At 32.1% G+C, this 16692-nt stretch overlaps 1 protein-coding gene across 4 annotated transcripts; it reads right to left on the bottom strand.

Annotated features, from left to right (window-relative positions):
- Positions 1 to 1179: 1179 nt before the first annotated feature.
- Positions 1180 to 15409, bottom strand: LOC148629108 (uncharacterized). Of its 4 annotated transcripts, none has more exons than XM_088544056.1 (17): positions 15289 to 15409; positions 14268 to 14377; positions 13534 to 13750; positions 12892 to 13033; positions 12440 to 12600; positions 11706 to 11860; positions 10918 to 10974; positions 9890 to 10040; positions 9200 to 9276; positions 6759 to 6993; positions 6325 to 6473; positions 5238 to 5427; positions 4585 to 4734; positions 3754 to 3921; positions 2921 to 2993; positions 2342 to 2399; positions 1180 to 2154 (listed from the first exon to the last, which is right to left on the bottom strand). In XM_088544056.1, the coding sequence occupies exons 3-17, from the start codon at positions 13637 to 13639 to the stop codon at positions 1645 to 1647; spliced, it is 2382 nt and encodes a 793-aa protein (XP_088400182.1). In that variant the 5' UTR covers positions 13640 to 13750; positions 14268 to 14377; positions 15289 to 15409; the 3' UTR covers positions 1180 to 1644. The 4 variants fall into 4 exon arrangements, with proteins under 4 accessions (XP_088400182.1, XP_088400197.1, XP_088400190.1 ...); XM_088544071.1 differs by having other exon boundaries at positions 13623 to 13750; XM_088544064.1 differs by lacking the exon at positions 10918 to 10974.
- Positions 15410 to 16692: the final 1283 nt, after the last annotated feature.

Below are 16692 nucleotides of genomic sequence, written 5' to 3'. Positions count from 1 at the left end.
TACTTGTACATGTGCGATTTAGAGCCAAACCAGTTTCGGAAAATATTTGCTAGTTTCGATAATTAAATACTTGTCGAATCATAGCTTTTCCAAGATACGGTTGGCCTCATAGTCTGTAGTATGGCGCCCAGATGTTTACGTAAATTACGTAATCAAAATTACCCATAATTCTCGGGTCATACAAATTGCGAAACGAAAACGAACCACAATGAAACGAAAATAATCGATAAAAGAAAGAATGGACACGAATCAATTCGGCAATATGAATCAAATCACAATAAAAACATAATTAAACTATACAAAATGAATCAGAATGACGTGAAATTAAATACAATAAATGATATCATTTAAGACATTTCGCAAATTATAAGAACCATAATGTTAACCAGTGCCGGACAATTCGACCAAAAGACATTTCGGATCATGACAACCAATAATTCCTTATGAATGCCAGACATATCAGACCATGACAATTAGTATAATGCTTTAGGATAAATATATATCATTACAAAGTTTACTATACTTGATGGTTATAAGTATAATATATCAAATCGAGCTGACAAAAATTATCAAAGTTGTTTTTTATTTCTTCGGGAGCGTTAAAAGGTTTCATCTTCATCATATCATTTATATGTGTTATTTTACTGTAATATGCCCTGCGTGACTTCCTGATTGATCCACATTTGTAAATTAATGGTAGAAAGGTAGAAAGGATAAGATTTTTTGCGGGACAATGAATAAAAAATATAAAAGAAAATCCGGAATTTTCAAAGATGGATATTCAAACATTTGCTTGTAATTTTGTTCTGTAATCATATATTAACTACCATAAAAATCAATTAAAATATCCTGGATCCCCCTTTTTGATAGTAAAAGATGATAAATGACACAGAATTCGCTTGATAACGTTCACGGCACTTGTTATGCTCAACATGGTTATATAGCTCTGTTTGTACCACGGATGAATCTTTCACTGATGCCAAAGAAATTATTTTGTGTACTTCCCATGAACGGCGAAAGTATAATCATCGAGTCAAATATTAAAGCACTACAAAAAAAAAAAAAAAACAAAAAAACAAAAAAAAACAAAAAAACAAAAACAAAAACAAAAAAAATCAATATACATTGTAATATAAACACATCTTCAATATGTTACTTTACACAGATTCACAAACAAGGCGGGGTGTACCTTTACTTTATTCATAAAATGTTATATTTGAGTAACATAAATTTTCTGGTTAGGTATTCCCCATGCAGTGTATAATAGTCATCATAAAGATTGTAAAAAGAATACAAACATGTTAAATGTTGAATTATCAAACCGGTGCCAATGCATAAAATATGGGTAATGAAGGGAATACTACAAGTTGTAACAGAACTTCTAGCTTTGCAATATTTACAACAGGTTAAAACAATATTAATACACATACTTACAAAAACGCACACACCACTTTAAACCTGATATACAGCTAACAATCCATCGTACGGCATATTTAACAAACAGTTATAAAACAACAACTGTGCAATTCAAACAAAGAGATCAAACAAATTTATCAAGTATTCTCATATAAAGACTTTCATGGCATATTCTTTTTTACATTGTACCTGAATAATTGGAGCAACAGAAAGATATTCTTGATATAATTACAAAATAGTGGTAGATGTCTGTGATATTAGGGGCATATCTTCAAATTTGATATTTTCGGTTGCTCGACAATAGGAAGTGATGGTTCCACAGTTGTCAGATTTCTCAGGTGAAGATAATGATAAAGAACCAGTGGATATGGAAGTTGTCTGAGCGTTGCTTGTTGTCATATCTGTAAAACAAATACAATTATGACGAGACATTTCATCCTCGCTTGCATTAATTTTATTTTCTGAGAAAGATAGTGCATTAGACTGCGATTCCTTGTTGGTAGACCATTCATCCTCTATTTCTGAATCTGAATATAGTTGTTCTACCTCACTGTAATCGTCTTGTTTGATGGAAATAAATGAATTTTCAGAATCTGAGTTGACACATTCATCGATAAGTTTACTCTTAAAATTATCATCTTCTTTAGGTCTGGTGTATACTTCACAACTAGATTTTCCCAATCCACTGTCAGTCAGCCCGGGTTTTGGCATGTGTTCTTCGTTTGGGATGCTTGAGATCTGCAAACATATATTTAAACTTCTAATAACATACTCCTTCGACTTTGTAATACGTTTATGTTGAAAATGTAACTCTAGTCTGGTTAAATTCATCTTAATAATCCATTTTCTTAAATAACAGTACAGCTGAGATAGTTTGTTTATAATTTTTAAAATATATAAAGAAGAAACAAACAAACAAACATACCTTTGTAACTTCTATGAAATCAATGCTTGGTTTCTTCGACAGCTTTGCTGAACATTTTCTATAAAAAATATTATAATATGATAAAATAGAGAATTATATTTTTTTACATTCATTTTGAGTTTGCATTGCAACATCAACATATTCTGAAAAAAAAACGAGTAACACTGATACTAGATTTTGTTGATTAATTCAAGCAATACAATGTGTTTTATGTCGGTACCTTTGAATGGTTTTTGTCTAATGTTGAGTATACATGCAGTGTCCTATTAATTATTTATTTTCTGAACTTAATTTTTTTTCGATCGAAAACTCAACAAACTGTTATTTAAAATGTCAAGTTTAACATTGTAGATGTCTTGTAGAGATTTGCAGACCAGCCTCTATATCTCCAAATATGCATTGTCATTAGCGAAACATTACAAACTACAAAATATTGTGATTAAGACTAAAAATATGTCACATAGTTCTAAACTTTGAAGGTCAATTATAATTTAATCTGCATGATGAATTCATACGGCAGAGACAAATGATAAGCACTATTGCCATTTGGCTGTAGATTGTATCTATTGCAATACAAACCTTTTACACCATATGTATACAGCAAGAACACAAATTAGGCTTAAGACCGTAATTACAGCAATTTGTGTAAAATCTATTTATAAAAAAAGAGTTATAACATTTTCTTGCACGTTATATAGATATTTATTTTCTATTTGAACGGAATGTTTTAATCCTCCTGTTGTGACTTTTAAACTTGCACTTTGATTACAACATGAATTGGAACTTTACAGATGTAAAAATACCCAAAACAGTACGGCTAAATTCCTTGTATTGCACATTGTAAAACCTTTCGGTGATGGTTTGGATAGTTTTTGTTTTGAGTTCTTCTTGTATGCAATGAATTTTAGGATTTATATCTTCCTATATATTTGATTGCAATTTTGCTGATGAGAGGTTACCCCTTGGAACACGTGTATAGCACGTCGAAATTTGCAATAGGATTTCATATATGAAAAGTGTGGTTTGCGAAAACAAGATTTTATGTATTTTTAAATGCACAAAAACATATACAATACAATATTGGCCCTAAATATAGGTATCCTTTTAGGAATTTTTTTTAAAGCATGTAAACTTATGTTGCAATTTAGTCTTTGTATTAAACATCTGTTTTATAACATCTAAAAGATCTGGAACATCTTACTGTCATTCCTGCTTGACAGATGAACACAAATTTTTAATTCTTTCCTGATTTGTGTTCTGAATGACTGTGTGTATAAGTGCATGTATAGATTCTTAATAAGGAGATGGTGATAACATTTTCCGATACCACAATTGAAAACCGCTTACAGTTTATTTATTCATAATGTGTCTTTCTTTGTATTTCCAATTATACCAATTATATATATATATACTTGAATTTTCTGTTTCTGGAACGATGTAAAACGCTGGTTTACTCCAAAGTCCACGACTGTGTCCATATTTATAATGAAAACCTATTTGAATACTGTAGTTTTGTCCTTCAGATAAACCCCGGATCAAATAGGAGTGCATCGTCAGGGAAACTGTTATAACCATTGTGTCTATAATAGAAGGTTGTTCTCGTGTTATTTGATTGTGGCTACTCCTGACGAACCTTCAACAACTAGCGATAAACAACTTCGAAGCAATCAGATCGTAGTTAATGTCGACTATTATTAAATCGGGACGAAAATTATGGGAACAAATTAATAATTTATTTATTAATTCGACATACATTTTATTTTTTAGTGAAAGATGCTGTTTTGTAGAAATTGCTGAAAAATGATCAATTCAGGAGTTCACAATCCTTAATATCCTCTGCATGATAAAACTGCAACACCTGACCGCAGTTGTCGACATGTTCACGATTCTTTTTCTCGTTTGATTGTGAAAGACAGTGGAAATTTATTGTTTTAAAAAGGCATCTTTATTCACTGTCATGAATTCAGTTTTCATTTTTGTTTTTATTGCAGTAGGTATGGTATATTACTGAAACTGTGTAGCGTATCTTTTTACTATTAACCTGTTGTTTAACTGGACAATTAGAATTTATACTTATACTGTTCAGATAAATATGACAAGTATGGTGTCGGTACATTCGTTGTTTGTGCCTTTGTTTTAGGTAAAAAACATCTGGTTTCACATTCTTCTAGCTATGATTTCAATTCTCTTTAATATACATAAAATCTCTGTATTGATTACAGAATGTACATGTATAATAATACCTTGACAGACATTCTTCACAATAGTACAGTACTTGACTAGAAAAGCATCTACGACCCCACCACTTTCCTGGCATGTGTAAGAATTCCAACTTAGAAATACTTCGTTGGCACCAGATGGATAAATTTCAAATACTGGTATTTTCTGTGGTGCTTAACAACAAAATGTTAAGTACGAATATGTAATACATGTATATAAAATGCAATATCATAAACTGATGACGTGCATTCATGTGCTTATTAGAATACAATAACACGTTTTGAAAACAAAACACGAGAGATTTGTCTTTTCTTTTTTTAGGTTTAAGATATAAACATTACCAATCAGTCTTTTCTTCAACGTGATAATACTAGTATTAATAAGTTAATGCCACTGACTATCGTATTTTGTACTGATGTGTGAAGAACACCATTCTAGAAACACCCACAGAGTGCTAAGTTTCATAACAGTTGTTGTACAGTAGATCATGACTTCGTTTGATAAGCGTTGCAAGAATATTTCATTTACTTTTTTTAATTTATTGCTTGCATGGTTGCTAGTGCAATAATGTTTTTATGGTTAATACATATCTGCAAATCATATTGATATGGTTTGCAACAACGAAACACAAATACAAAAATGTCAACATTGAGTCAATTGCCAAACAAATGCACACCTCCATTCAGCTCATAAACACAGTCACGGAACCATTTTATGCCACTACTAGTAATGATATTGTCACCAGTTTCCACCTCTACTGATACACCAAAATCAAACAGTGTATAATGTCCACTAACTGTAATTGTTGTATTGTTCCTTAATGTAGACTCGGACGTTTGAGATAATGTCAACGACTGCAGTGGTGTCTGTGTAAAAAGTAGGAACGCTTTGCAATGACAATTAATAGATGTCACTATATTGTAATACAATGTCATCTCAGGAAACGAAAAGTTATTTATTAGGAAATTGATACAATTAAATTACTTACCATATACTGTAAAGAGAGGTTACTATTACATTTTGACACAACTTTAATCACAGATTAACAGCGTGTTATATAAGTCTCTCATATTCCTGCTAGTCGAGACATCAGCGATTAAACAAAGAACTGGTGCATTATCATCAAAATCAAAATTTGAGTGAAAAGGCTCCGACCCTCATTGTTAAATCACTTTACCTATTGACTAATTATGTTGCTAGGTCATGAGATTTTAGTTATTTTATATGGTTTATGCTGTATAACTTGAATTTTCGGACTGAATAACATATCATGGCAACTTCTGTAAATAACGATAGATATAGTCAAATTTACTGGGAATTTAACCAAAACTGAGAGAACATGATACATTATAGGTATCTACATGACAGTTTAAATAACAACATAACCAGCCCTCGATTTCACGAAAAGTCGTAAGTGTCAAATTGATCGTAAATAATGACGTCACAATGCTATTTTAGGTTGTGACGTTATCACTTACGATCTAATTTAACTTATAATTTTTTGTGAAATCGACGCCAGAACAATAGGGCAGTTCAAATAACAGCAAAGACTTTACTTTTTAATGCTTTGTGTTAGGCTTATTGCAATAAAAATTATAAAACGGTTGATGCATACAGTATCAAGAATACCACATTCGATTCTATAATCTCTATGGAAAAACTGGCAAATACCACGATACACTAATAAGGATATACGTAACGAGTGTTCTATATCATATATCAATATCATTTCAAACTCAGTCATACACTTAAAGTTAACTCACAGAACATACTCCTGGTGGGTTTGAATAACACCAATATATAGTGAATGATGATACTTTCTGTTCTGTGTAGACATACGGTTGTTCCCAGGAATATACAATTGTGTTATTGTTAATAGCTTCAACAAAAAAATTTTCTGGATGTGATGGACCTGCAGTATAATTATTCAGTAAATTTGTGGCATTGATATATCATCATAGTTTAAATTACTGACAACCAAGTCCTTCTTGATCTAACTACTAATTCAACTATAACATCAATTAAAAAAAGTTCTTATGCATCAATGTTATTTTGTAGCTGGTACCGGGTGCAATAGGTTTAATTTATAGTGAGATATATATGTACAAAATTCAATAAAAAAGTTGCAAGTTTACACGTACATGTATCATATTTTGATCCAACTTCATTATTGACAAAATACTAGAATGACACATACGAGTTGCTTCTGAGAGGACAACCATGCACGCATCTTTAACATCTGGGTAGCCTTTAATTGTTCTCTGTGTCAGCGATATTGACAAATTGGAGTGAGCATTTGCGGAGATAACTGCGAAGAAATACTCGGGTGGTACTAAAATTGTTTGCCGATGATCCTTGGACATATTTCTGATCTCTGTGACTTTGATTCTGTAATTTGTAATGATACCGCATCTTCTTTCTGCTGGAATTGGCTACAAATATACAAGAAACAAATAACTTTGATATAACTTTCAATTCCAAGCATTCTTTGTAAACTCATTTATGGTCAACACATTTTGTCAGATTCATATGTTATGATTTGAAACATAAACATTATGTTCTTTATAACACTACTTCCATTGATAATTGCAAGGTTTCATTTGTTGCTTATGGAATAATCTAAGTATCAAGAATAATTACAGTTAACGTTAATATCAACAAAAACCTAAACATTAGAACAAACAGATTATTCACAAACATAAAAATGAAATGGTATGGTCAAAACGTGAAAACCGGAAACAGAAACGATCCACTTAAACAATTTAGACAGAACATAATGAAATTACATATAATAAATTAAAAACAAGACTGTACACACACAGATAAAATGAAACGCTGGCAATATGAAATACCACAAACAACCATCTGAGAGATATCAGATGCTGCATAATTACGAGTAAAACTTATCTGCCCCATCAGCGGCACCCATCATATTGCAAGCGAGAAAATTAGGATTCATAAGTATCTTTGCGTACGGTTTGTTTTCTAGAAACACTCAAGGCTCATGATCATCATCATTGCTCACATTATGACGGATACATCGGTAGAATGTTTCAAGACGAAGCAAGAAGAGGTTCTGCCAATAGCTATTATACGTATTTGGTACATCTACGCTCTATTGTACTTTTATATATCAGTCAGGTGTAATTCTAAAGTCCTGTTTTAATATCAGTAAGTATGGAAATTTTACAATAACAATATTAATATATCTAAATGACAAACTGTTGACATTATTAACAGAATTAACACATATGAAAGATCTTATGTCAGGACAGTTGCGGTACCAGCTGCTCCGGTGGTGTAATATCTATTTTGGCAGATTTATTTTGGACTTGACTAAATTAAGAATCGGATTAATGTTCGTTAATTTTGTTGTTACCCTTTTTCAAGTAAAGATTGAATAGTGATAACTCATGTTGCATTAGTATTGTCGTTATTCCTCACGTTTCGAATTTAATGAAATGTCAATGGATCGAATTAGCCAAATTTGATAAATTATGAAAACAGGAAACACCACATGCACGATTTGTCATTTAATATATCATTATATGCTGATACCTGTTTACAAGTTAGGTATATTATCGTGACATATTCAATGTGAGCATTAAACATTCTACATTTCATTTCCAGTTTACTTTTATGTTGCTGGAGTATATGGGGGCACCTTAGTATAAAGTTGTATTGGTGCCAGCTGCAGCCTGTCCAGTGATTTCCTCTTCATTTATTGAAGACCCATGGGCGGCCTGCAACTGTCATTTTTTTATGCCGGCGAGGTTGCTGTCTCTTTGATATATATTCACCATATCTATTCTTGTTATATTAATTGTCACATGATTTATAAAAGTTCATGATATTCTGTTTTTGTGCATGCAAAAGAAGAAAATAGCGAAAAACGAGGAGATGAGTACATTAAACATATTCAATTTTATAAACCTAAATGAGTTATCAAGTGAACCACGATCCTAGTGATTATCAAAAGAATGTATTCCATGGACAAAGACCAGATAGGGAAGATATACATACACAACAAACAACCTAAAATAACCAAAATAATATGTACAAAGAAGCAAAAGTAAATGAGCAACTCGAACTCAAGTAAAAGCTGGGAGCATGGACCAGATGAACCGGTAGTGTAAATGTCCTCTGTTTTTCGAGAAACACCAGTCTAAAAAGGAAGGCACGTGATGTTCTACTACACAAGGAGATACACACGGACATGGGGTAATTAATTAATTCATAAGTACTTGTATTTGATATATATATATACATCACAGTACAAATAGAAATCAAGCAGAATCAGGAATCATTATTATGAATTCACAAATAGCAAATACAAATTATCATATTGCTAAAACAAACGTTACCTTCAAAGGAATGTTTCGGAATAATTCAAAAATATTTTTTCATTTAATTTTGAGAGAATATATTTAATTTCGGAATTATAACATGTACTGACTTTAAACAGTTCCAAGTTTAACTTATTGAATGACAAATTATAAGTCCAATTTGCACTAGAGAAACTCTGGATACAAACTTTACTGTACATACAAACGAAAAATCAGATATTTTGACTGTATAGTGTACAAACACTATTTCGTATATTCAGTTGATTACACTCAAAACAGCTTTTGTACTTACATTCCAGTATATTTTCAAGTGGGAATCATTCACGGGTAAAAAGTACCCTGGAAATAACTTTGGTACAGCCGTTGGTACTTTAGAAAAGAAAATCTAATTTTGAACATACAGTTACTATTGGATGTCATTTCACCAATTTAGCATGCAATTAAAATTCAATTTGTACCATAAATTCAAAATAAAAACAAAAATATTTAATAATTAGTTTATTCAACATTTTTGGGTTCTGTGAAGTTTGTAATGTAAATAGTTCGGCTTATTTCAGTCGAAATAATGGTTATGACTGATTTCACGAGTATGATCTATAAAATTGTAATAATTCTACTAAAAATACTGTTTTAAAGATTGTTTTTTTTTTACATTGTATTATCAATGGTAATACATTAAAAAATCAAATGTATGGCATGGACAAATTAACAGCGTTTCAGTAGCATTATTGGCAATTCTATGAACCAAACTCAGTTCAAACCCCTGTCACAGACTGACGCGTACGATATTCAATTAATTAAACAAGTGCAGGATAATGCTTCTGTGATAAATTCAAGGATGAAAAGCTAGACTACAATTTCACAATCTTTTCTATAACCTTGGTTCCCTTGATTACTCTTTCTATTCTATTGACAGGCAAGACGATGAAATAAAAAAAAATGACAGAAACAAACCAGCTCATCAACTAGACGATTTACTTACCGTCTTCAGCTGTCTTGAGTCGTAGTTCTATAGAGTCACTCCAAAAGCCTACTCTCTCTGCGTTTTGGACAAAAATGTTATCTACTTTGATATCATACAACGTGAAAGCCGTAAGGTTGATCAATGTGATCTGACAATCGTTGCAGGAAAGCTAAGATATATGTATATATTAAAACTACTGAACTATATTTTTGTTCAAATTCTATCGTTTTTTTTCTCAATAAATTTCCTATAATTATTTTTGCAGTTTCAAACGAGAAGAAAAATGAAATTGGCAATTTGAAGCATGCATACAGACACATGGTAATAAAAAAAATGTTTAGTTGGGTTCTTGTTCGGTGCGACGAATTGTTGGTAGTATGTTCAAACTTGGAAGAGATTGAATCACAGACTTGTCATTAAGCATTTATTGTAATATATGAATTATATTCATCGCCCTAAAATCTAAAGAGACATTACTTCACTTAAACAGAAGTCATGTTTTAAACTGCAGACAGTAATTATCAGAAGATATTGTATTTGATAACTACTCAAATGAGCGAGAAATCGTTGAAGTTATATTAAGTATGTTTTCGAGAGCAGTCTGAGGACACAAGCTGTTATTATATTATTGTAAAGTTATTGAAGCACCAAAAACATATACCCATTCTGAGTGAGTTATCCAAGTATACGTATAAATGGTGTTAATATTCACAGTGTCACCAAGCCTAACGGTAGTGCAGTGTTTTATCAGAGACTAAGTAACAACCCAATGAAATGATGATCTAAACAGATTGTATGCCACAGCCAAAAGTGTTTCACATGAGCATCATATATGGTTTGCAACATTGAAAATCATATGAAACGAGCCTGATGTGATAAAAAATTTACAGTTTACATATGGTTATCGCATGATTGTCATATGATAATCAAATATATGTTTTTTTCACAAATATATAATAAATATATGTATCCAAGCCAACATTTATATATGAGAATCATATGTAGTATTTTTGATGAAGTAGATGATCCAAACCCTGCTTTCTTACGTCGTTTTTGAAAATTTTTGACCACACATCGTCATTTTCTGACAACCTTGTTATTTCCTGTAATAAAATTCCTAAGTGTTACATAGACTGCAATTAGGGTTCTTCAAAGTCAAGCTCTAGGACGCACACATACACAAAATAAAACGTAAATATAATCATTATTAAAATCTATTTTAAACTGAAACGTTCTAGAAAGTTCTCATACATTGCATAATTCATAACATTTCACTTCTAAAAAAAGTGTGAAAATAAAATTTTTCATGCAAATACATTCTTTGGTAATTTAAGATTTAAAACAAATACCCAGTGAAGGGAAACAGGCCTTTCATTACCAAGTAATAAAACTGTTCCTCTGAAATTTTGCACAGGAATCTCGGTTTAACCCACTTTCCAACCATTTCTTTAAATATATATTTCGAGTGAAAAGTAGAAATATATTGAGAGTATGCATTGGAAACAAGCGTTTCAAAGGTTTCTGTCCGTGATTCATAAAAATAATGAAAATATTGACTTTAGATTATTTGCATATGTTCTTCCTAAAATTTGCCTCGGGAAGAACCTTGATGTCTGTTACTCACGACGCTGTAAATATTTATCATTTTTGCAAATCAATTTCGATACTTTACTCTCTATCTTTTATTTTGCGTTTCTTACTAAGTGTACTAATAATTGTATTAACTAATTTTAATAGAATTGCAACTTGTATTATAAAGAGACAAGAAATATTTTGCCTATTGTGACTAAAATAAATACCGCTTGTTGATAGATTAACAGAGTGCTATATGTACCTGCCAGCTATTTTGTATTTCATTGCTATATTCAGATTGAAATCGGACTCTGATCTCTCTTTGTCTATGACTTAAAGGGAGCTCCCACTGTAAACTTAAAGATGTTGTATTTACAGGTTCATGAATATCTATCTTCTGAACGGTCATTGGTATTACTGAAAAGAAAATTCGGTTTTATCAATTTTATACAGAATAATATAATATCAATCATTGGATGATGGACTCGTTTCATTTATATGACAAAAAGAGAGATCGGCCTTTCTTCTTTCTATAAGTCGACATAGTAAGATAACAGAATTTGTAAATTCAGTTAGGTCCTGCGTTCAACTTGTATTTTCGCATGTAAGTTTCTTGTTCTTTTGTCCGAATAATTTTTCAACTTTTATACTATCTGGTACAAAAACAAAACATCGTATAGGTAGAGGGATGGCTTTGGTGAATAAGTAAAAAAACAACCCCACAGGAACGAAAAAAGTACGAACACGGACGAATTGTTTGGGAGGAAACTTACCCTGGTCCATGCTCCCAGTTTTTAGTGGAGTCCGAGTTGCTCATTTACTTTTGTTACTTTGTATGTATGATTTCAGTTACTTCATGTTCTTTGTTGTGTATGCCTGTTTTCCATATCTGGTCTTTGTCACTGGATTACATTCTTTTGATTAGCGCTATAACCTTGGTTCCCTTGATTACTCTTTAAAACATAAGACTGGATCTGTAACCATAACATAACATACCGTATTGCCTGTTATTGAAGTGGATGAATCGGAGTGACGGTACCGAATCCTCAAAAAACTGTGTAGAAATATTAATGATCGTGAAACCGGGTTCACACATAATATCTCTAAATGTCAAACATCTATCTGTCTGTGTTCTGTTGAAGGTGTAGTACCTTAGTCTTGATTTAAAAAAATAAACGGCAAACTTTAAAAAAGTGTTTCAGTTGGGATACAACATGATGTTTTGTTTAAATTTTAAAATAGGCTGAAACAAATGAACGTTTATGATTCTATTGTTTTACACTGATGTATTTTTGGTGCCAATTGAATATTCGAATAAATCGTATATCTTGGTATACAATGTGTGTTAGGAATTTGTGCGATTTTTTTGGTTGCAGGTAGGGGTAAATATTTTGCATTTCACTCAAAACCGCAATGTGACCTTACCATTCTTTATACCATGAACTTACCCACATTGGTAATATATAGAAATAGGCAACACAATGCCTGGTTGGAAAACTCGCTGAAATATCTTTTCCAGATTAAACCAACACGACATGTTGTCCTTTACATTAACATAGCAGTTCCAAGTCAGATCAGCAGTTTGATAGCCTGACGGTGACAAAATTAATCATAAAGCAAATGCATGCGTTTAATTTACAAAATGTTTTCTGTTTCACCATGTACACTAATTATCAAACATTTTTGACGATAAATATACAAATTTCATATTTTGTAGTTTGATAGATGTAATATTTATTGACACCATCTTGATGCAACTGTCGACATCTTAAATTTTCCGAATCTAAGATTAATTAAGACTACCGTGAACATAGTACACTGATTAACTTACGATTAAAATTAATATTTGCTAAAAAAAATAACTATATGTTACATGCGGAAAGTCCGTTATTTCAGTTGTCTGGTGAAATGATGGACTATTTTTGTCATTTGCCAATGATGAAATAGGGATTTCTTTCCTCACGAATGGATATCCTTTAAAAAATATTTAATTGTACTAAAAAACTTTACTGTCTATATATGACAAAAAAAAATAAATAAATAACAGCCGGGATTTCTTATCTCATCGTATTAAAAAAGCATATATCTACCCTCTTTATTCAAGTGATTACATTCATCAGGAATAGTGAAAACTTTGGCTTGACTGGCACTAACTAAGAAAATTAATATGTAATTATACATGTCAATCTGGAACATCTTTTCGCTTTGTAAGCCTTAGAAACCGACAAATCTTCAGCAAGACTAGACTTCTTCGGCCACAATTTTCGCCGTAAAGCTTATGGCCCACTTTTCTAAATTATTGATTTCCTGGATAAAAAGAAGAGGAAAAGATGAATATTAAAATTTTATCACTACTGAACGATCGGAAGATGCTGTTATAAATGTTGTACAATTTCGTAGACATGAATCATTGGCGGATCCTGAAAAACATTAGAAATTTTCACAACACAATACAAGACACATGGTATACACGTTATTGACTATATTCTATTTATGTTTGTATTGTTTTACAGTGGTTTATTGCATTTCTAGTACAGTTTCGGGATGATGTTTTATATTTTTTGTCACCAAGTCAATGCAAAAGTCGATCAAAGCCAGAAAGTTGCAAATACTGACGTGCCTATCACCAGCATGCTTAAAGCCATATCCATGACTTCGTAACTTTAAGCGAATTTTTTTTTCTCAATGTAAACTAACACATTTAACAACAGAAGAAAGTTTTCAAACTTTTTTTTCAACTTCTGCATAGTTTTTGTTTTATAATATCCAAAAGTGATCGCTGATATTTTCCATAATGCCAATAAATGGAGTGCCTTTTACCTACCAAATGTGTGCGTTGTTTTGATTCTATGCCATGTTCCTGATACGTTTTGTAAGCTAGTCGTTTGCATTGAGCATGTCTAAACTTTGCCCGACACAAAACACTGAACCCTCCTGATCAAAATAAGAAACAATAAATATGATAGTTGCTGTATTTACAGGGCCAATATATTTTTCTAAACAAAAACACTGAGGCAGTAATGGAGGAAACCAATAGATAATGAACAAAACATATTAAAACAAAGCTAGAATAGACAGGGAAAATAAACATACACAACAAAGAAAATAACCAAAATAACAAGCACAAAGAAATAAAAATTAATGACGAGCTACCGGATTTCTTAAAGCACTGGCCGAGTTGCTCATATAATTTCACGTCCGAGGTAGACGAAAAAAGAAAACCTATGACACGGTGAACAAATCTATTCTCATGGTGCAGATGGATATACCATAACGATCTACGAGTTAATTACGACGACCATAAAACATTTTCAGTGATGACATGAAGCAACATAACCCTGTTCCAGAAGCCTGACGGATCTACTGTCGTCAAATTCGAGGTAAAAGTATAAAAACGGCGCAAAAGAAGTATGTCAGTAGTGTCTTTTAATTTGTGGTTCATGTGGATAAATAAACGGAAGCCATTCTCTAAAATTAGGATTATTAATTGAGAAAGTGTTGTCAACATCACAATATGTGGTATTTCAGGATATAGCTTCTTTAGTCTTCTTGTTTTTCAAAAGATTATGAAGAAACTTTTATGTTGAACAAGTAGAAGATCCTGCTATGTAGCTTTGTTTGTATTGAGTCTTACGCAGTTTTGGAACCTAATACAAAGATAACGCAGTGCGTTTGTATGTCGGTTACTCGAATTTCCGTTGATTCCTAGTTCTTTTTATCAAGTGTTTTAGATCGAATAATGTTGTTAGAGACTTTGTTACATTTTAATTACAAATGCTTCACCAAAATCATATACATAATGAGTTGATATGCAGTTTACATTAACTTTCAAGTAAAATACTCACATGTTTCTTCCTCTTTTGTCACGACGATTAAAATTGTCAAAAGTAGTTTTGTTTAAGTTAGGAAATTCTCAATAACAAAGGAAGTATTTTAACAAAGGAAAAGTTTACAGTGGAACGAAACTGATCTGTAAACTGACATGGGTCATTCAATATCAAAAACATGTCAGACAAAACAAATGAGCGTGAACTTTTTTTCCTTTTAAAGCCAACAATTTGTGAATAGGGCGAAATTATCTTGTACAAGGAAGATGTATACTAGAAGTCAAATGTTTGTTGACTGGTATTTCGTCAGGTCACAACTACGAATGCAAGAGAAGTCTTCATTATCAAAGAATTTTAAAAGTGAAGACAATATGGGGCAATGAAGCAGAAAGCGAGACCCGTTTGACATATTTCAAATATGTGCAGGGCAGTCATGATGGCTTAGATTCAGAACTTAGGAGTGGTAGGGACAGAAAAGGAAAGGGAGAAATTGATTACAGAAGTGTGCGGAGAGACAGAATTGACATCCCAGTGGATTTGGTGGAAGAGAGAAGATGTGTGGGAAAGAGCAGTGTAACAATGAACATAAATAGTAAAGTGTAAATGGACTAAGATAATATTCAGTAACGGCAATTACATCGGCTTAAACATGAGAGTCGTGTAGGCCATCAAGTTCCATTACGTAAGCCGGTGATACTCTGAAGAGCCGAAAAAGCCATTTAAGAAAAAGTCCATTCACGGATGATGGATTTTGAATTTATGTAACTATGCTAGAAACTGTTTCTGATCACTGCAAATTTCATGACTGGGAACAAAAGATCTATTTTGAGGACTTTAAGGCCAAACCACCTGACTGTTCTTGCAAAAACTCTCCATTCAAATATGGTTCTTCCGGTCATGTCGTTAAGGGAGATTTAAGCATCATCGATACCCAATCTCTACGTAAGGTCCTTTCTTAAGGTCTCAAATATCGTGAACATGCTCCATAAACTGGAATTATAACTTTACAGTTCTTATGTTTGTCGTGGAGAACTACGCAAGAAAATGGACAAAACGAGAAGAAGATATTGATTCTCTGTCAGAGTAGGTAAAGGCCGTGAGGTCTATAATTTTGAAACAAATGAAAGTTTTAAGTAGATCAATGAGTGTCAGTTATATCAATTTTCAAAGACCCCGATTAAAAAAAAACCATTGTCTAATATACAAAACAAATATATTGTCGTACCAGCAGGAAAAACCCAAAACAACATTGTTTTTGTCTGCAAAACCTATTCCATCCAATGTTTATTATCAGAGGTAGATGTAGAAAATAATAGCAGTGATAAGACCTATACTGCCACTACACTCTCCAAAGAAAAGATAGGATAGTGGAAAACCATAAACAGTGCCATCCTCATTTGGTCCCTCTACCAAAGACAAGGT

This window comes from Perna viridis, chromosome 1, assembly GCF_037379345.1.
Source record: "Perna viridis isolate PV_CMFRI_1.1 ecotype Kerala chromosome 1, ASM3737934v1, whole genome shotgun sequence".
In the NCBI taxonomy this organism is placed as follows: Eukaryota; Metazoa; Mollusca; class Bivalvia; order Mytilida; family Mytilidae; genus Perna; species Perna viridis.
The sequence above is the reverse complement of the archived record's forward strand: the minus strand, read 5'-3'. Positions and strand labels throughout refer to the sequence as shown.

Coding starts and splice junctions, on each gene's coding strand:
- LOC148629108 (XM_088544056.1), bottom strand. CDS start 13,639: ATGTTCCAGATTGACATGTATAATTACATATTAATTTTCTTAGTTAGT. Junction 13,034..13,533: donor TAATCACTTGAATAAAGAGG/GTAGATATATGC, acceptor TGTCACCGTCAG/GCTATCAAACTGCTGATCTG. Junction 6,994..9,199: donor ACTTGAAAATATACTGGAAT/GTAAGTACAAAA, acceptor GTATATTTGTAG/CCAATTCCAGCAGAAAGAAG.